The sequence below is a fragment of the Lichenostomus cassidix genome, chromosome 12, assembly GCF_008360975.1.
Source record: "Lichenostomus cassidix isolate B80296 chromosome 12, HeHo_3.0, whole genome shotgun sequence".
NCBI classification, from domain to species: domain Eukaryota; kingdom Metazoa; phylum Chordata; class Aves; order Passeriformes; family Meliphagidae; genus Lichenostomus; species Lichenostomus cassidix.
In genome coordinates, this window is record NC_139493.1 from 1180408 (window position 1) to 1200097 (window position 19690).

A 19690-nucleotide genomic window follows, 5' to 3' on the forward strand; every position below is an offset into this window, starting at 1 on the left:
TGGAATCAGAGCAGAAAACAAGATTGGGGATTGTAAAGAGAGGACAAATCTGCTGTAAATCAGATCAAGATGCTCTCTGGTGGTGGTCACTGACCGCAGAGAGGAAATAATTGCTTTGCAGGAGGTCAGGGCAGAACTCTCACAAATCCACTGAGCAACAGGAACCACTCAGGGTTCCCTCAGAGAGCAGAATTCCTCCCCAAATGCCATCCAGCCCTGCCACTCCATCCCTGGGACACATGGGAGACTCCAGGAGCAGCTCCAGGCACACTCACTCATTGTGACATCATCTCATTTCAGTCCATCTGCCTTTGTAATGCCAAGAGGGAAAAAAAATTATCTTTTGTCAACAGATTGGAGTATTTTTACCCCAGAAACTCACCTGACCCCCAGCTCAGTCCCCAGGCATTCCCTTGGAACAAATCCTGAGACTCCACAGAGCAGCAGCTCCAGCCAAGTCCTGTGAGGCACAAACTCCTTCATTGATCTCACTGCCTTATAAATAATTTCCATAGAAACTGGAAACTTTCCCTAAACCAACAGAGGCTCCCTTATTTCCAGCAATTATCTTAAGGTCTGATTTGCATTTTAAATGTCACCTGTATAAATTAAAGCTGTTTACTGCTCCCACTGCCATCACTCTGAGTCAGCTGGCAACAGGCAGCTCCAGACTTGCTTTGTTTGCTCCCCAAAGCTCCGAGCCCAGAGCATCCCCTGCATCACTGCTGGGGCTCCTCCTCTGGCACAGGTGCCTGGCTCCTTCTCCAGGCACTGAAATATTCCCTTTTCCCTCACTCTCTGTGGCAGTGGAGCTCTTCCAGCTCCATTTTTCAGCTTGCACAGCTGTTCTCTCCTGAAGGGATCCCAGGGAGCAGCAGCATCCTTCATTTTCCATCCATTTCCCCTGGTTTGCATTCTCCTCCATTCATTTTTTAAAACTTGGAGTCGTTTTTAGGTTAAAAATGACTTTTTTTTTTCTTATGCTAAACTTCAAGGGCAAACAGAACATCTCCATGTCTGAGAAGTTTGCAAACCCCTTGGGTAAGTCAGGTGAGTGACAGGCTGAGCTCCTCGTGGGCCACTGGCAAACTGGGGAGCTCCCAGTTCAGACTGGGAGTGCTCTCCTAACCCTCAGAGCCCTGAATTCCAGTCCTGCCCCTCACCAGGGAGGATCTGGACCATGGATCTCACCCACCAGGATGGACAACATCACTTCTGTTTCACCAAGCCTGGAAAACACTCCCAAGATCACCAAAACCAAGCTTTCACCAATCCCCACCTTTCCAAACCACTTTCACCACCTGCTCCCCACCCTTTCTACACCAAATCTGTGAAATCTGCCATGCTCAGAGCAATATTCCCAAAATTTCAGTGGGAAAAGCAGAGCCTGCCTCTATGGGATGGATGAGACCAAGCAGCAGGGATGAGGAGCAGTTTTACAATATTTCACCCAAAAAAGCTTTATAAAAACTGGGAAGGACAGGTCCTGACCACCTGCAAAGACCTCCTGCTAATTGGTTGTTAATCACAGTCCCCTGCTTCCCATTATTTCATTGTAACAACTCCCAACAATTTTCTTCACTTATTATCCGATTTTTTCCGTCCTTCAGACAAATCCTGGCAGTTGAACCCAACTACACTTGGGATTGCAGACTGAAGAGGAGCTGCTAAAATCACAATTCCTGCCTGGAAATTAAAAACTGAGAGAAGAAAGATACTTCCCTTAAATATTCCCCAACCAGACCTTCAATTAAAAAGTTTTTAAAAGGCAGAAACATTGAAAATCCAGAAAACCTCCCCACCAGGTCTGAGCCTGGAGACAAAATATTCCCCCTCTTGTCTCTGAGCAGCAGCAGCTCCATCTCCCACCTCCTCCCAGGTGCACACGTGGCTATCAGAGCCCCACAAGGTGATGTCCTTCAGCACAATCGTCCAGGAAAATTATTATTCTGAGGAAGTTTATGAAATGATTATTGTGTCCAACTTTCCCGTTCAGCTTCGAGATCAATCTGGGTGAACTAATTCCATCTCCCTAATGATTAAATGCTTCATATTAATATAACCCTGAGCAGGCAAGTGCAAGCAGCCTGCCTTTGCTTTCATTCCCTGCAATAATGAGATCCTGAGACCATTTTGTGCCTCCTTGGCTTCCTCCAGATTTGTTGTTTCTTACAAGAAGCTTTCCTGCACCTCCTGTTGCCATCTGTCCTGATGGGCAAATGGGTTTGACTCTGCCTGGGGAAACAATGGATGTGGAGAGTAAATCAGGAGGAAAAGCATGAGGAGCCAGGCAGAGGGACAGCTGGGGAGAGAGATTCACCCATGGAATGACAGCTCCTGCCACAGTGCAGCCACAATGTGGGACACCAGAGGGTGAAACACACAGAGAACCTCTGGATTAAACCTGTGAGCTTCTCCTGCAAAGCATTTTCTGAATTTTATCCCAGAGAAATGCCTGGGCAGGAGGAAGGAAAGGCAGCAGCAGCACACTGGGAGCAAGGCAGGAATCTGGTTTATCCTGGAAAACAGAGCCTTGGTTTATCCTGTAAAACAGAGCCTTGGTTTATCCCATCCCTCTGGAGCACAGGAGGCATCATCAGCCCATGCACTGCACTGCTCACCTGCTGGGACCAAAATAGTGATAGAAATGATGGGTCAGCAACTCAGGGAGGGATGGATGCATCCAGACTGAGCAAATCCCTCCAAAGGATGTGTTTCCCTCCAGCACCTTTGGGACTGAGGCAGGTTGTGTCCCACTGGAGCCTCCAGCTGCCCCAGGCTTCCCAGCCCTTCATCTACAGAGATTTTTTCCATGAGAATAGGTAAAGGGCGTATCAGACTGGAGTTTTTGAATCGTAATAATAACCCAAAACGCCTGGAACAAATTGCTTTTGCTGCTGCTGTATTTCTCAGGCAGGCAGAGTGGTGCCTAATTAGATAATGTGAGATTCCTTGGCTCACAGGAAGCAATTCAGGAGAAAAGAGCCTCATTATTGATGGGACAAACCACACAAAGCAACGGAGCAGAGTTTAATAAAGCAGAAAAGTATCAAAGAGAGAAAGGTTTTAATTCTTAATAAGTAGATCCATGGGTTTCATTAAGCAGTGTTCAAAGGGGTTTTTTTAGGGTTGCTTTTATTACCTAATTAATTAAAGCCTGGCCAATAAGATAGATTAATCCAATGGAATTGCATCTTGTATTAATAGCAATACTAATTAATCACCGACCTGAAGCATTCCTCTGCATGGAGGAGAAATCATTCCAGGGTAAAGCTAAAGCTGGAAAAGAAAGGGAAAGGATGGGCTGAGTGTGTTTTTCTCCCCTAAAATGGCTTTGATGATCTTGGCCAGTCCAGCTGGCAGAGTCAAAGTGCAAGAATACAATATAATAATGAGTAAAACGTTTTAAATGGCATTTCTGAGGTTTTAAATGTACCTTTTAAAGCCCCTTCCACTGGGCCATCCTTGCTCTGCCCTGTGCTACATCTGCACCTTCCCAGGATGAGGAAACCATGGATAAACCAGGACTGTGAAAGGGAAAAAATGGGGAAAAAGGAAGGGAAAAGAAAGAAGGAAAGAAGGGAAGAAAGAAAGGAGGAAAGAAGGAAGAGAGGGAAAAAGGGAGAGAGGGAAGAATGAAGGGAAGAAAGAAGGGAGGAAAAAGAAGGAAAGTAAAACAAAGGGGGGAAAAAAGAATAGGAAAAAAAAAGGAAAAAGAAAAATCCCAACCCAAACTCTGTTGAATCTGATTTTTCTGCCACCAAATGATGGATAATTATCCTTCCTACTCTCCAGCAGGTCCCCCAGATCCCAGCTCTGCCGTGGTCTATCTCTGCACTCGGCTGCAGGGACGGAAGGAAAAGGAAAGGAGAAGAATCATTTGCACATAAATATTTAAAAAAGAGAATCTGTAGCTCCCACATAATTTGTTTTCCCATTAAGCAGCATCTGCGAGCACAGGGATATTTGATCTATTAAAAAAGCTTCTTTAAATACTCCTTCCAGAGTTAATTGTTCCTCCTGAAGGCTGCTTTAAAAAAATCCATCTCCTCTGGGAAAGAGGAGGGGAAAAGCAGTATTTTTTCCAGGCAGAGTTTTGTATTCCATGTGAAGTCACCAAAACCCAGCTCGGTGACACAACCAGAGTGCTGCCACTGCTGTCACACCACAGTGATGATTCATGGTGCTTTCCAAGAGCTGTTCATGTTAGCAATGACTTAGTCCAAATGAACATTCTAAATCATTAACAGCATGCAGACTGCCATGATTGGAAACCCTCTGGGCCTCGCATGGAGAGTAATTTCAATTATTCAAAAGTATTAATAAACTGAAATATTCTTGGGGGTTTTATCCATTTAATTTGTCTGGGCTTTTTGGTGGTTTTAGAGCACCTGCCTCGAGTGTGTGAAAGCCAAGGGAGCTCTCCCTGTGATCCCCAAAAGCCAAGGGAGTTCTCTCTATAATCCCTAAAAGCCAAGGGAATTCTCTCTATGTTCCTCAAAAGCCAAGGGAATTCTCCCCACAATCTCCACATTTCAGAGTGTTCCCCACAATCTCCAGATTCCAAGGAGTTCTCCCCAAGATTTCCAAATTCCAGGGAGTTCTCCCCACGATCTCTGCTCTCCCCAGGCAGGGGGCACTGGGGCATTTCCAAAATAAAAAAATAACTTCCCAGGGTTGCTGTTTGAAGAACCAATCCTGCTGTCTCCTCCTGGAAAATGGGAATGACCACCTCTGGCCACTGGAATGCTCTGGTGAGGCTGCAGCAGCTCTCCCAGCTGTCCTCTTCCACAGCCATGCAACATGTAAGGAAACAGAAATCCTGTCTTTTGTGGGAGGAAAAAGGTGCTTTTCAGGAAAATTGTTCCAAATCAACAGCCTCTGAGCAGTGTGGGGGACAAAGGGAGCACAAAGCAGCTCCCAGAGAGCACTTGTTGGTGTCTTTTTGAGGTGAATAAACCATCCAAGAGGTGATCAGTGACACTAAATCCCTCCCTAAAAGCAGCTCCAGGCCAGGATAAAGGTGAACATCTGTAGGAATTAGCAGTGCTATTTCCCCTTTCCCACTCAGGGACACTTCACAGCTCCCTGGGCAGTGATAATCCCACACTTTGCCCACAAAGCTGTAAATCTGCTTTTCTCTGCTGCCTGGCCCAGGCAAAGCCTGGAAGCACAGCACAAGGGAGGGCTCTGGTGGAAGCAAACTGGAGCTACAGCATCACAGACCTCTGTCCTCAGCAGAACAGGCCTGCTCTGTTCTGCTCTAAAACCCACTCAGTCTGATGCATTTTACCCCAAAAAAGTCAGGGGCTAGGCACATTTTTGGATTTTAAATCCTGTGTCACAAACGATCTTACTACACTCACATCTCCCAGGAAAGCAACAATGGATTTTTCGAGATGATTTCTTAAATGTGGACTGAAGGACTGCAGTCAAAGCACTCAGTCCCACTTCAGAGCTGAGCAGCGCTCCTGGAGCAGATAAGGCAGTGAGACAAGATGAGGAATGACAGCAAATAGCACCTCAGTGACTCCACTGGTAAATGTGCAACCCCAGTGAAAACATCACAGTGGGGGGCTTGCCCCAAAATCAGCATTTCAGCCTCTTAACACTCACTTTAGAATTGACACTTAAAAGTCTGAATGTAGCAAAAGTAAAAAAAGGCAAAGATCTCATCATTCAAACACCCAGAGGAGCTTTAAAACCAATGCAAAATTCCAATCACTAACATTTAATAGACATTTCCTTGGAACTTGGAGTTTGATCAGGACAGACAGCAAATGTCCTGTCAGCTCCAACAGGACTACAAACCAGGAAACACCACAAGACATGATGCCAATCAGAGAGAAAACAAATTCAGGAGGAAAAAAAACTGCAAAAGAGAAGCAATAAAGCAATAAATCAAAGTGATGGTCAGACAGCTCATTTCCACATTCCTGTTCTCAACCCCAGCAGGGGCTGGAAAGAGGTCAGTGAGGTTCTTGGTGCAGAATTCCCACCTGAAGGAAAGAAGGTGCAGGGAGATCTTCTACAAGCTTTACAAGAACTACCCTACAAGACAAACACACATCCAAGGAGTCAAACACTCTGGTTTTTAATGCAGATTTGTAAAATGCAAGCCAAGTGTTGAAAATTCAGGACATTGCATGAAAGCACATTTGGTCCTCTTCCAAGTTTCCTGTCCTCAGTTAAACACTTCAGATAAATAACAATTGAGCATACATGGCACTTCTAGTTAGTAAAACTTGATATTGCACATGATACCAGGAAATACAAGAGTCTATTTCAGCAAGTGATTCCAGCACTGTTATCAATTCCATTTTGATGCCACTGATTTGTACAAAAGTTCTCATTTCAGTGCACAACACATGCCCTGTCCTCACAGAGTGAAGATGGATCCTGGCAGTTTTAAAACTGAGAGGAAGAAAATTTGGTTCCTGAAGGAACAAAGGAGGACAAAGACCATTCCTATGGAAAGATGATTATCACATCACCTGGAAACAGAGATCCCAGAGCAATTCCCAAGGGAAGCTGGCAGCATTTGGCTGGAAGGCTGCAATTCCTGTCTGTGCTGCTCCCATTCACAGCCACCTTTCACTACCCCTGGCAATCCCAGGGAAAACACAAACAGTTGAGCAACTTCCTTGCAATCGTGGAATTCCCTGTGGAAAACTCTGGGATGGATTCTGTGCATAACCCTGGGCTGGGAGCACACTGGGCTCAGGAGTTCAGAAGGCACACAGTGTCACCTTCAGGGAGCTAACTGGGAGTCAGGGACACAGCAGGACCTGGGAAAGGGACAACCATGCCTAGGCTGTGCCTGTCCTGGAACCCTGACTGTGCTGGAATCGTGTCCCTGCTGGAACCCCCTGAGTTCAGCCAGGCAGGGTGGGATGCTCTGCTGGGCTCCCACACCAGCACCACCTCTCCCTGCAGGGCTGGGTGAGCACAGCCTGAGCCTCTCCCAGCACCCTCTGCATCACAACACTTGGAATTCCTGTTTTCCTTTGACACAGGCAACTCAGACATTCCAGTAATAACATTTGCAAAGCCAATTCTAGAGGAGCTGGAATTGCCAGCTGCCTCAGACACCAAGGCAACCCATTCCATTGCACTATTCTGGGAAATTTTAACCTATTTGCCTCTCCCCCTCCAACCCTTCACCCCTTCAAACACACACAGTAAGACTAAGAAGACTTGATGATTTTTTTTTCTTTGCCTCAATACAAGATTCAACTACCATGGAATGGAAGATTCTACACCAAAGTCCCTGAGATGCACCTCTACATTAAAAGATTCCAACAACAACCTCTCCAGCACAAACTTCATATTTATTAGAAATGTTTTGAATTGCAACATGTGGTTTATAAAAACCAATGTAGTTGTAAGAAGGTGAAAATACAGCAGATCAAGTTGCCCTTGTCTTTAAGCCTCAATTTAAAAATCATTCATTCAAAAATAACATTCTACTACTTCAACTGTAGTCAAAAGTATATAAGCAATGGGGAACCACTGGAAAAAAAAAACCAAACAAATCTGTTATATTTAAAATAGTTTTTTGGCCTCAGTTTCTTGTTATCCCTCAAGCCCTTAACTGCTTTCTTCCTGGAAGTTCACAGGCAGATATTCTTCCAGCATCTTTTATAAAAAAAAAAGGAAAAAAGGGAACTTTTAAAGTGACTTTGGGCTCCACTGTATTTTGCAACCAGCTCATCAAAAAATACTTTTCCATCTTCCCAAGGAAGGTCAGTTTTCCCTCCTAGTGAAGGGAACTTAAGGCACTAACACATGAATCCTGTCAGGAATGTGAAATACTTTGTTCTTCATGGACTGTTACACCAGTTCTTAGCAGCATCTCTGCAAAAAAGGCACTGAAACATGGCAAACAAGGAAACTTTGGGAACTTCTGCCTGAGTGGCTTTGCAATTCCCCCTTCCCTCCCCCCATCCCCTTCCAAAAAGGCACCTGGATTGGCTTGATCACTGGTTTCTGCAGCTACACCTTCTCACAATCCTGCAAGTTCCATCAGCTGTGGCTGGCAGGGATATCAGCCTCCACCAACAGCTTTTACACCAGCAGGAGTTATCTTTCCAAGAGCAGAGCAGTTTTGTTTCAGCAAACCCAGTGGGTTCCTACCTGAGTAGACCTTAAGGTTGTGTATTGCTAGTCAGAAAAATTCAATAATTCAACTTGGTGTAAAAAATTGCACTTTCCCACTCCTTCCCCAAGCCCCGAGATCATTTCAGATTAAATACCAGACCCTTCTCTAGAGGGACTTTTGTAACACAGCTACAAAGAGGTAGCTAAGTGGCATTAGGCCAATTTGCCTTCTTTTCCTTGTAAAATATATTCAGCCTTCATTTGCAACACCATTTTTCATCGGAAGTCTCCAAACAAGAGCTGTTTGTTCAGGTGGCACAGGAGTTACCCCAGAGCAGAGGGTTCAGCTCCACCTCCTCTGTGTCCACAGCTGCCAGGAGGCCCAGGGGACACCCAGGGGACTCAGCCTGGGCAGGGAGGAGCTGCAGGGGGAGGAATGTCTGCAGAGGAATCCCAGGCTCCTGCAGAGTTTCAGATCAGCCCCACCATTCTGTCGATCTGTCTCATGTAGTTGCTCTTCAGGGGCAGCAGGTACCTCCTCTCATCAGGGACTCTGTTACACTGGGAAGGAAATATCAATATTTTTTTAAAAACTCAAATCCAAAGCCAGGCAATCCCATCCCCTCTGCAATCCTTTCAGATTTCCTCCCACCAAATAGAAAATTGTACCAAATAGCACTTTTTACCCCAACTTTCCCTGGTTCTGTGCAGACTTCCAGCACAAAATGAGCAGCAAGTGTTTCCTCAGTGCAGGCTGCAGCTTCCAAACACACAGCACAGCTTGTTGTGCAATTGAGATTTCCTTCACTATGACAACTGTGAATGTTTAAAATAATGCTCTTTTTCTGGAGCTTTGAGGGGGGGAGGGAAGGAACCACAGCAGAACCTGCCAGCAGAGATTTAAAAACCCTTTCCTGCTCCTGGGGAAGGTGTCCCTGCCCATGGGGGTGGAATGAGATGGTCTTGAAGGTCTTTTCAGCTCAAACCATTCAGTGATTCTCTGATTAAACCAGATCTGTTCTGGGTGGTGATGGGCACTGGAGCCACAGCTCTGGGCTCAGCTGAGGCCTAGAAAGGTCCCTTTACACCCCCAAAAGCACACAGAGGGAGACAAAGCTTTGTTTAAATGTCCCTCTGCTTCTCCCTGACAGCAGCACTGGAAAGTTTAAAGGGTGAAGAAAAGGGGAAAGGGAAAATAATTGGAAATAAATTAACACAGAACAAAAAAATTGCTGCAAAAGACTTCCAAGGGGACAAGTTTCACCTTCACCATAATCCCTCACATGATCCCATTTATGCTGCTGCTGCTGGAAGTGCTTTTCATGAGAGCGTCTCAGACATCTAACATTTCTAAAGGAAGTACTCTCCAGGAACACTTCCAAACGGCCCTTTTTGCCCTGCCTGCCCCTCGTGCAGCCCCCAGGAGGAGCAGCCTGTGATTCCTTACGTTGGAGCTGAAGTTGGCTGCCTTCAGCTCCGTGGGTTTGGTTTTCTCGGTGCTCTCCTCCTCTCCAGGGAGGATGTCTTCCCACAGTGAGTTCCGGAAACGCTCATCCACAGACACAATGTGTCCCTCAGTAGTAAACATGAACTTATTCCCAGATTTATGCACTGGATTCTCTTCATCAAACAACTGCACGAGAGATGGGAGAGACAGTCATTGTAGATGTGCAACATCCATGCTTCACCTCCCAGCAACAAGGGGTTAGAAACAGGTGATCATGCTTTGAAAGATCACATAAAAATAACTTTTAGTGCCAAACAATGCTGGAGCAAATGACAATAAATAGTGTTAATGCAAGGGATTGATCTGAGCAGTTAAAAGAGGAGAGCAGAAGAAAAACTTCTCACGCCACTCAAAGTGCCCTTATTTTTCTAAGCTGCTCTGTGAGGCATTTCTAGGTTGGCATCCACTCAGCCACAGATTTATTTGGTTTTCTGCTCTAAAGAAAATTGAGAACAGGGGCCTAGGCAATATCAGCCCAAAAGCTTTCTCCTGTGACTGCCCAAGCCCAGAGGGGAGAAGGCAGAGGCTGCTCCAGGCAGAAGAGCTCCAAGGAGCAGTTAGCTCAGAGCTGAGCAGCAGCTTCCTCCAGCCCTGCTCCCTCTCCTTTCCAGCTCCTTCCCAAGGAGCTGCAGCTCTGCAGGTTGAGGAACCACATCTGGGCAGAGACTGGGGAGAGGTCAAAGCAGAGGAGCACAGCCTGACACATTCCCATATACAAACCCCAGAGCCCAGCAGTTTGTAATTAATAACTGTAATTAATAATGCCCTGCCCCCAGCCCAACACAGGTTAATTAATAATTAATAACTCCTGCCTCTCCTCTGCCATGTCTCTTGGCAGTGAGGGACACACACGTACCAGGTACAAATATTTGCAGGTTTCACTGAGGAAAAAGCTCTCCATTCGATCCTCCTTGGTCTTGTCCACCACGTGGTGCAACGTGGCATAGCCACACCTGCAACATGCAACATTGGGCTGGCTTTAATGGTTTAATTCCCAGCCATCCTGCTCTCCAAGTGCTCCCCAGATGTTCCTTTCCTTCAGACCATTCCAACTGCCCGGGGTGAAGCTCAAATGCAACAATTGTGTTGTGCAAGCACTTCCTGGTTATTGTTCTGGGGTGCTGATGGCTCTGGGATCACCTGAACCCCACTCAACAGCAGTGTGGATCTGCTCAATCCTTACACATCTGTCTACAGAATGAGGACATTAAAAAATTCACTGTCTTCCCTCTGAGTTTTGCAAGAAGTTCAGCTACTCATTGTTAAATCTGCTCTCTCAGACTGGAAGCTGATAGGCAACAGCATCTGGCTATGGAGCCATCCCTCAGTTCAGCTCACACCACGAGGTGAGAAATAACCTTGCAGGATCCCTAGAAAAAATCCCAACTACTATCTTCAGCAGTTTTTGATCATAAATGGTGCATTTTGAAAGGCAGTTATAAAATTCTGAAGGTATAAAGTTGCCACTGGACTATAATTTCATTTCAGATGGGAAAGAAAGAAAGAAGTGCTCAACAAGTAAATCATCTCTTGTGGCTTTCATGGAGGGTTGGGTTTTCTGGTTTACCTACATGTGGCAGACTGGATTCTATATAATATTTGTGTAATAAAATGTATGTATACAGCACTGAGAGAAGAAAAGAACATTGAAGACTGACTTTGCTTTTGTATATTTTTCCAAACTCTGCAGAATATCCATTCCCACATGAAGGTAAAACGGGTTCTTTGTGGCCTGAATAAGGAAGACAGACAAGAGTTAGAGTCAGCAATTTTGAAATCTTGTAAAAATAACACAACAAAGGCCTATTGGTACCAGAGTTTTGTGTATCACAGCAAACTTATCTTTATAGGAGCATGACTTGGATTACCCTGAGCAAGCTTCTCACATTTGCTTCAGTGCAAATCCTAGTAAAACCTGTAGTAAATCCAAACTCTCTGATACCTTCCCTGCAGGCAGAGAGTTATTTTAGTTTATTGTATCTCCTGCCAGCTGAAGGCTGTGCCTGGATAGTATTCCAAGCAAAGCTATTACATTTACTTCAACAATTCTGCTTAAGCAGTCACAAGTCTCTGAATTGTAAAAATCTGCCAGCAGCTTTTAGAAGAGGTTGTTTAGTGCTGGTTTTGCCTGTCTTATAAAAAAGGCTATTTTTTCACACATTGCCCAACAATGCAGTGCCTGCCCAGAGATCTCCACATGACAAGAGGCAACTCCAGGGCTGCCAAAGTCAGCTGGCCAGAAATCAGGGGAAAAAAGTGACTTTCTGCACAAAACCATTTTGGCCAAGCCATGATGTGCAACTGAGAGAAGTCAAATACCTGATAAAGCAGATATGTGGATTCCACCAGCTCTGGCCTCAGTGGATAGAAGGGAACATCTGGGGCCTGCAGCTGCCAGTTGTACCTCTCTGGGAGAGCTCCATAGCGTTTCCAGATGGCATAATAGAAGGCATGGAGACAAATGGCATCTTCCACATCTCCTATCAGCACCTGGGCACAACAGCAGCCAGAGACATGCACACTTAGTGCTGCAAGCCAGCAAAGGTGAGAGCGTGGCATCTAATACAACACTCCCCTCTAATAAAATAAAATCTAATCAAACACACACACAAAAACCCAAAAAGGTACTAATGTATTCATTCCCTGCAGTAAAAGCTTTAGCAGAGCTCAGGCTCACAGCACAGAATACAAATGCTGAGGTTAAAAGAGGGAAGTTGAAAGGCTCTCAGATCTAGCAGAGAGCAGGCCAAGCCTCCCCACATTGTTATCTCAGTGCAGAGCTGAACTGAACTCTTATCAGAGCAGCCAGATGCACACCCACAGGTGGGAGCTCAGCTCAGAACTGCTCAGGCTCATTCCCAGCCCAGGATTTGGACGAGCCTCTCTACCTGGCCTTCAAGAGAAGGCAAGTTTACCTGCAGTCCAGGGAAAAAGGCTTGCAGAGAGTCAATCCAGGTGTTCATCAGCTGTCCTGTGTACATGTTCACATTCACATACAGGGGAGGATCACCTTCTCCTTCATTGCAGGCCTCTCGTCTGCCAGGGAACAACAGCAACATGCAAACACCTCAGCTTTAGGAGAGCACAGTGCACTGGGGCTGGGCTCACTTTGAAAGGAGCCAAGCCATCAGTCATGCTCTCAGAGAAGTTAATTCATAACGGGATGTATCCAATCTTAGAGCTCTGCCAGCAGAACCTCCACCAAGAAGTCATGCTAGGGAAGATCAGGCCTGCAGAAAAAATCAGCCAATTTAACACATTTCCTTTGCAGTGCCAGACTTCTCTCAGCCTTAACATTGACTAAATGGGACAGGAACCAGTTTGGCTTCTCTGCACCCACAGAGCTGCACAGAGCAGTGCTGAGGAGTGAGGAGACTACCATGGAAATGAGATTTTGCTTCTTAAAGTACAGAAGAGAACACAGATTTTCTAGGGCACGACACAAAGCACTACACACAATGTCTCAGATCTTGCTGGAGGATTCATGGACAAGGAATTGAGGATGACATGAAATCACATACCCTCTTCTGAGGTGGTTCTGGATGTTCCGATAAGCAGCGTTGAACATCTCCAGGTCCTCCTTTTCCCCAAAGAGGATGTAGGACTTCAGCAGGTACTCATAGAAGGAATCTGACCCTGCTCCCAGTCCACTCTGCTTTCCAACCCAGTGACCAGTTTGGATATTCACAACATTTCCTTTCAGAACAAACAAAAAGTTTAGTCTGAAGCTGCTGAGCACATCGGAGAAAAACAGTCCAGTGAAGACTTGGAAACATTACAGGTTCAGAAATTCCCAAGGAGGATGAAAGATAAACATCAGATAAAGTGTTACAGTGCTGGATTCAGCTGAGGAACACCCACACATGTGGAGCTGTTTAAAGTACTTTTAGTCATCTGCCAATCTAAATTATATTAATGGCGACACAAATTAGGGCCTTCAGTTTCATTTCCCAGTTTTGTGAAAAATTCTATTTGAAAACATGTGCCCAAAGGAGTCATTCAGAGGCTCCATTCTTCTTACAAACCCCCAAAGTGCCACTTGTGCCTTGACTACACATGGGAAACATGACTGAACAGCTACAGAGGGAGCAGAAGGACCAAGTTTAGGACACAGGAAGGAACTGCAGCCTGCTGGCACAGCCTGAGGCAGCCTAGATGTGGAGCCAGGGGACACAGCAGCACCCAGCCATTACCCAGCAGTCCAGTGTTATTGCTCCTGAGGCTCCACAGCGCCTTCACAGCTCTCCTGGCCACCCATTCAAACGTGGAATCACCAAGCAGCCTGCTGAGGATGCCAAACTCCACCAGCAAGGACCCAGCTCCAGCTGTGCAGGTTTCATTGTGGCTGTCTGGAGGAACTCCCTTCTTCAGGTTCACCTGTGAACAGGGACAGTGCCAACAGTGCCCTCAGCCAGCTGTGCCCACAGCTGCACCCTCACCTTTAAGAACAAGCCTTTCTGGTCATTTTTGCACAATGTGCAGCGTGGAATGTGCATAGAGACACAAAACCAGCACAGTGCTGCTTGGAAAGCTTTCCTGTGGAATTCCTGAAATGCATCTTCCAGCTTTATAACATCAAGTTTAAAGTGGGAAATCCTAATTTCCCTCTACTTGCTAATCCTTCCAAATTTCCCTCCACTTTTTCAAACTTCCCACTAAAAATTCAGGTTTTTCCAAGGGTGATGGAAGCACTGCTGCCCCTCACTTCGTGCCTTGAAACCAAGAGCTTCCTCAGTGGATGCTCCTCCCCTTCCCCACGGCACACAGCACTGAAGGGAAGTCACACCACCCTCAACTGCTTTGCCAGGCTCTGAACAGAAGTGAAAATTCATGTCTCTACAGCCTGACAGGTCTGGAGGAAAAGCAGTGCTGCTGTCTCCAGAAATTAAGAGCAGCCAGGCAAGTGCTAATTATAGTTTTGCTGTTTAGGGTTGCTCCAGTAGAAGTGACATCCTTCTCCTTGCCAACTGCAATTGCTTCAAACAAGAGGATGCAGCATCCAAGAATCCCAAAATATTGAGTACTCACTGAGCTGTATTCAGGAAAATTATAAATTCCAAGCCCAGTATGACAAATATTTCAGAAGAGTTTTATTCTAATACAATTGTTTTAGAATAAATAAAGTCACTTTCCTCAGCTGTTTGCTTTCCAGTATTTCTTGTTCACGACAGTATTGCTTGCTGCTGTGTGACACAGGGCAGGGAATGCTCCAGCCAAACAGCACAGAAACAAATGACTCCTGACCCACAGGGAACAATACACACAGTGAAAAATCAGCCCAGGGAAAACATTTACCAGACAGAAGGAGCAACTTGTACTGCCCATGTCACCAAAACTTAGGGCAGCTTCCCCTCGTGTCATTTCAGAGTAACTTGTGTCATTTCAGAACAACTTAAAGGTGATCCTGTACCCCAGGTACACATAAAAGGGCACAAAATTTAAGTCACAGGACAAGTGGATTGCTACTTTGAGCCTCTTTCTCCCCAGGGCTGCTGTGTCCACTTACCCGAGGATAGGGAATGCCAGTTTTGGTGTTCTCAAAGGCTGGGAGCAGCCTGACTGCCAGGTCATGAGCCAAATGCAACAGCTCATTGTCATAATCCTTGATGGTCATATCCCCAAAGGGCTGCTTGGTGTCTGTAATTATGATATGGGCAGACAGAAGGCTTCCCAAAACCCTGTGGGTAAAAAGAAAATGCAGGTTTTCAGTCTGTTTTGAACCTCATTCTTCAGCTAAACCCTTACTGGTGTTCTGTCTGACAGAATCATTACTTTGTGCACCTTAGAAAATCATCTGGATTTTTGTGAAAACATGTGGAAGTCATGCTGCTCCTCAGCCACAGTATCACAAAAGCTGGTTCTGCACAATTGACCTAACCCAGGAGTTCTTGTCACAACACACCAAGTCTGTTTAGGAGTGAGCACCTCCTTGTCCCTGCAAATGGCAGGAAGGGTTTACATGAACTCAGCACTCAGGAAAAAGCAAGCCCAGCCACGTTAGACAGGAATAAACACTGTTTGAGACACTCAGAAAATGAAACCATTTAAAATCAGACAGGATCTACAGCCATTCCCAAGACAGACAGGTCTGGTTTTCATCTGAAACGAAAGTGTAAGTGAGCAGAAGTCCATGGAAGAAAAACAAACCAGGGAAAAGCTGTCCCAGGGTTGTTTGTTGTGCACAGATCTGAGTCTCTGCTGCAAGAGCAACAACAAAAAGCAGAGTCTGCAAGCACAAACACTGTCTCACCACCCCAGGTCACACGTGACTGATTAAAATTGTTTCCAATATGAAAGGATGGAATATTTTCATAGAAGATTAAGAAACAACTTACTTGAGGAATGATTATGGAATAAAGCCTGCCAAAGACCTCCTAATCAATGATTTACACACACCAAGTCTTTAACCTTGTTACTGTTATAAAGACACAAACTCAGCATCACATACCTGATTGTTGCCTCAAAAACCTGGACTGTGGAGTCTTTGTCAAATGAAACCGTGTCAATCACCAACTTCACTGCCTTCTGGAATTCTGAGGAGTTTCCCATTACCTGTTACAGAAAAACAAAAGCTATTTTGTACAATTGTTGCTTCAGAAGAGGGTTGGGGAAGAGAATGGCTAGTTCACATCTTAGAGCAGCAGTCAGACTTAGCACAGTGTTCAAACTGCCTGAACTATCAGTTCAAGACTTAAATTTAGCTTAAAATGTAACTTGCAGAACAATGAAGTTTGATTTAATGCTTATTTGACCAAAGAGGAGTCCAACCTTTCGGGTTTCTGACTCAACACTGCACATCCAGGAGCTCCCTTGTGCCTGCTCTCTACAGACCTAACTTAGGAAATTATTTCCACTACATCCAGAGACAGATGTCAATTCAGCCTGAGCTTTAAGGGAGCAGGAATGTGGAAGGAAAACACAGGTTCCTGCTTGCCTAAGTTCATGAAAAGGCTTGGTTTATTTACAGAGACCATACCTAGATTTTTAACCAAAGCACCACATCCCAGCTCTCCCCATTACCCAGACAAATGGGGAAACATCACACGTTTGAGCAATGAGGAGCCAAACAGCTCTGAAACACAGCAGCTTCTGAAACACGGTAGACTTTAGCAACTAGAAGTTTTACATTTGAGAAAAAAGTTATGCACTGCCCCAGCAGTGATGGAGGACAGGAAGGCACTGTTATCAGCCACGTAGCACAGATCCCAAACTTCTCTTTCAGCAAAAACCAACATTTCCCTCACTTCTGCTTTCAGTTCTGCTCAGAGCTGCCCTGCTAGAGCAGCTCCTCACCACTGCTGCAGTCCCAGGTAGAATGGGAAGGGTTTCATGTTCCAAAGTACACAAATCACCTGCTGCACCAGAGGAGATACACACCCCACGTGGCTCCAGCACATCAGTGAGCCCTGACACTCCAGAGGGCACAGAAACCACCCTGGCTGCACAAATGAGAATAACAAAACCTGCTGGGGTCTCTGAATATGCCCAAGGAGGGAGCTCTTCCTCACGACACCATAGTCTGGTACTACTAGCATAAAACTGAGCTGCTCCTCACATTATCTTCCAGTTTTATCAGAAACGCAGGTGAGAAGCAGCTTTACAGGTTTTCCCCACCTCCTTTCGCCACTTTTCTCACAGATCTGTGTGTCAGCCAGGCCCTCTCTGCCAACTGAAACATCCAGAGCTCTTCCAGCTATTGAGTACACGATGAAACCTCCTCTTGATGGACCTCTCAGCAACTCACAGCACTCCCAGTTGAAATGCACCCTTCCTGATCACCAGTCATAGCATATCCCAAAAGAGATCTTGCCTGAACATTAGGAAAGAGCTCCAAACTTTCCTCTGTCTCTTCTGGAAATCTCTGCTGGCGTCTTCAACTACTCTTACTCTCTTACCCCATGTGACACTGCTGGCTCATGATCCAGCTGTTAGCTTGCAGTCCAGCTGTTAGCTCGTGATGCAGCTGTTTGCACACCCAGCCAAGCCTCGGGGAGCACCCCCAGCCCCAGCAGCTCCCAGGGTGACAGGGCAGTGTCCCCAGCCCGGGGACTCACCGCCAGCGTGTCCAGCGCGTCGATCAGCGTCAGGGAGTAGTTCCCCAGCACGTCATTGATGTTCAGGTTGGAGCTGGAAGAGCACAATCACAGAATCGTTAGGGTTGGAGGGACCTCTGCAGATCACCCAGGCACAGTCACCTGGAGCAGGTGACACAGGGAGGTGTTCAGGTGGGTTTGGGATGTCTCCAGAGATGGAGACTCCACGCTCTCCCTGGGCAGCTGTTCCAGCCAGGGCTCTGCCCTCTGCATGGAAAGAACTTCATTCCAATACCTGAAGGCAGACTTCAAAAAATATGGAAAAGGACTGGAATAACAGGACAAGACAAAATGGTCTCAAACTTTGGACAGTGGGTTTACACTGGATATTAGCAGGAAATCCTGGGAGGGTGGGGAGGCACAGGGTGTCCAGAGAAGCTGTGCCTGTCCCTGATCCCTGGCAGTGTCCAAGTGGACAGGGCTTGGAGCAGCCTGGGAAAGTGGAAGGTGTCCCTGCCATGGCAGGGGTGTCCCTGGATGGGTTTAAAGGTCCCTCCAACCCAGCCCACTCCACGATTCACACTGGGGTGGAATTTGTATTTTTTATGGCCATTACCAACTGTCCTGTCGCTGGGCAGAGCCCGGGCCCAGCCTGACACACACACACACACACACTGCTGCCAGCCCACGGCCCAGCCCAGCCCGGCACCCCCGATCCACCTCCCGTTCCCGCTCCCGCTCCCGCTCCCGCTCCCGCTCCCGTTCCCGCTCCCGTTCCCGTTCCCGCTGGCACTCACGGGTCGCGGCGGTCGGGCCCGCGGCCGCGGCAGTGCAGCGGGTCCAGCTCGTCGCGGGGGAAGGCGTGCTCCATGTAGCTGTCGTAGCCGAACACGAACATGCCCCGGGCCGCGTCCCGCAGCCGCGCCCGCAGCTGCGGAGAGAAGGCGCCGCTGTAGCGCCGCTCGTACTCATCGCCGCCCGCCGCCGCGCCCCACAGCCGGGCCCCGCGCCCCACGGCCGAGCCAACGGCCGGGCCGGGCAGGGCGGGCGGCCCCGGGGCGGCGCAGGGCAGGCGCGGGTGCAGGCAGAGCCCGCGGCCCAGCGCGGGCAGCAGCGCCAGCAGCGCCTGCAGCCCGAGGCGCAGCAGCAGCAGCCCCAGCACCACCGACCGCCATCGCATGGCCGCCCGCGCATAGCGCAGCGGCGCCGCCCGCACCGCGCCGCGGCCCCTTTAAGAGCGGAAGGGAAACACGGGCCGGGAGCGGCGCAAGGCCCGCCCACGCCGCGCGCCTATTGGTGGAACCGGCAAGAAGGCGGAACAGCCGCCGGCCATAGGGCGAGCGGGGTGTCACTCGCGGGCAGCGCCCGGCGGCGTTCAAGGGGCGGGGCGGCGCGGGGCTGTCGTGGCACGGCCCGGGCGCAGGGTCAGGGCGGGGCTGGGAGCGGCGCGGCCTGCCGGGCAGGAACGGGACCGTGGGTACCGCGCGGAGCCGAGCCTGACCGAGAGCCGGGCCTGCCCCGAGCCGGGCCTGACTGAGAGTCGGGCCTGCCCCGAGCCGGGCCTGCCCTGCCGTCACTAGCGCCCCGGGAGCCGCTGGAGAGCTGGGGGAACTCCCCCATGGAAAGGGTGCTCAGGCCTCAGCAGGAGCTGCCCAGGGAGGTTTGCAGTCCCCAAGGAATTCCTGGCTGTGGCACTCAGTGCTCTGGCTGGGGACAAGGTGGGCATTGGGCACAGGTTGCATGCGATGATCCAGGAGGGTTTTTCCAGCCTTAGTGATCCCGGGATTGTGTGACACGAGTGACCCGCAGCTCGTGCCGCAGGGTGTGGAGCCACAGAAGGGCAGGGAACAACCCCGGGCCAGGATCACGGAGGAGACGGATGCGGGTTTCCACCCCACAATGGCAGCAGTGCCCGGAGAACAGCGTGGCAAACAGCAATGGGTGTGAGCACAGCACTGGCGATGGGCTCAGAGAGAACGGAGCAGCTCACAGACAGCTCTCAGCAGAAACAAGAGCTGACAAATGCCACGTGTAGATAGATGTGAGAACG

At 47.9% G+C, this 19690-nt stretch overlaps 1 protein-coding gene and 1 long non-coding RNA gene across 2 annotated transcripts; one reads left to right on the forward strand and one right to left on the reverse strand.

Moving 5' to 3' along the window:
• Positions 1–564: 564 nt before the first annotated feature.
• LOC146431512 (uncharacterized) lies at positions 565–2397 on the forward strand. The gene is made up of 3 exons (XR_014854619.1): positions 565–748; positions 996–1041; positions 1611–2397. It is a non-coding gene; the product is annotated as an uncharacterized LOC146431512 (long non-coding RNA).
• A 3679-nt stretch (positions 2398–6076) lies between these two features.
• Positions 6077–18874, reverse strand: EDEM1 (ER degradation enhancing alpha-mannosidase like protein 1). The gene is made up of 12 exons (XM_085072224.1): positions 18438–18874; positions 17662–17734; positions 16056–16159; positions 15114–15285; positions 13801–13984; positions 13129–13303; positions 12523–12643; positions 11927–12097; positions 11266–11339; positions 10464–10560; positions 9548–9733; positions 6077–8661 (listed from the first exon to the last, which is right to left on the reverse strand). Exons 1-12 carry the CDS (start codon positions 18818–18820, stop codon positions 8572–8574), a joined length of 1830 nt encoding a protein of 609 aa, XP_084928350.1. The 5' UTR covers positions 18821–18874; the 3' UTR covers positions 6077–8571.
• Between the last annotated feature and the right edge of the window lie 816 nt (positions 18875–19690).

Excerpts from the sequence above, each read along its gene's own strand:
- EDEM1 (XM_085072224.1), bottom strand. The coding sequence starts at position 18,820 with ATGCGATGGCGGTCGGTGGTGCTGGGGCTGCTGCTGCTGCGCCTCGGG. Across the intron at positions 16,160-17,661 it reads ACGCGCTGGACACGCTGGCG|GTAATGGGAAACTCCTCAGA; the intron begins GTGAGTCCCCGG and ends TTTCTGTAACAG. Across the intron at positions 12,098-12,522 it reads CCTTTTTCCCTGGACTGCAG|GTGCTGATAGGAGATGTGGA; the intron begins GTAAACTTGCCT and ends TGTTGTGCCCAG.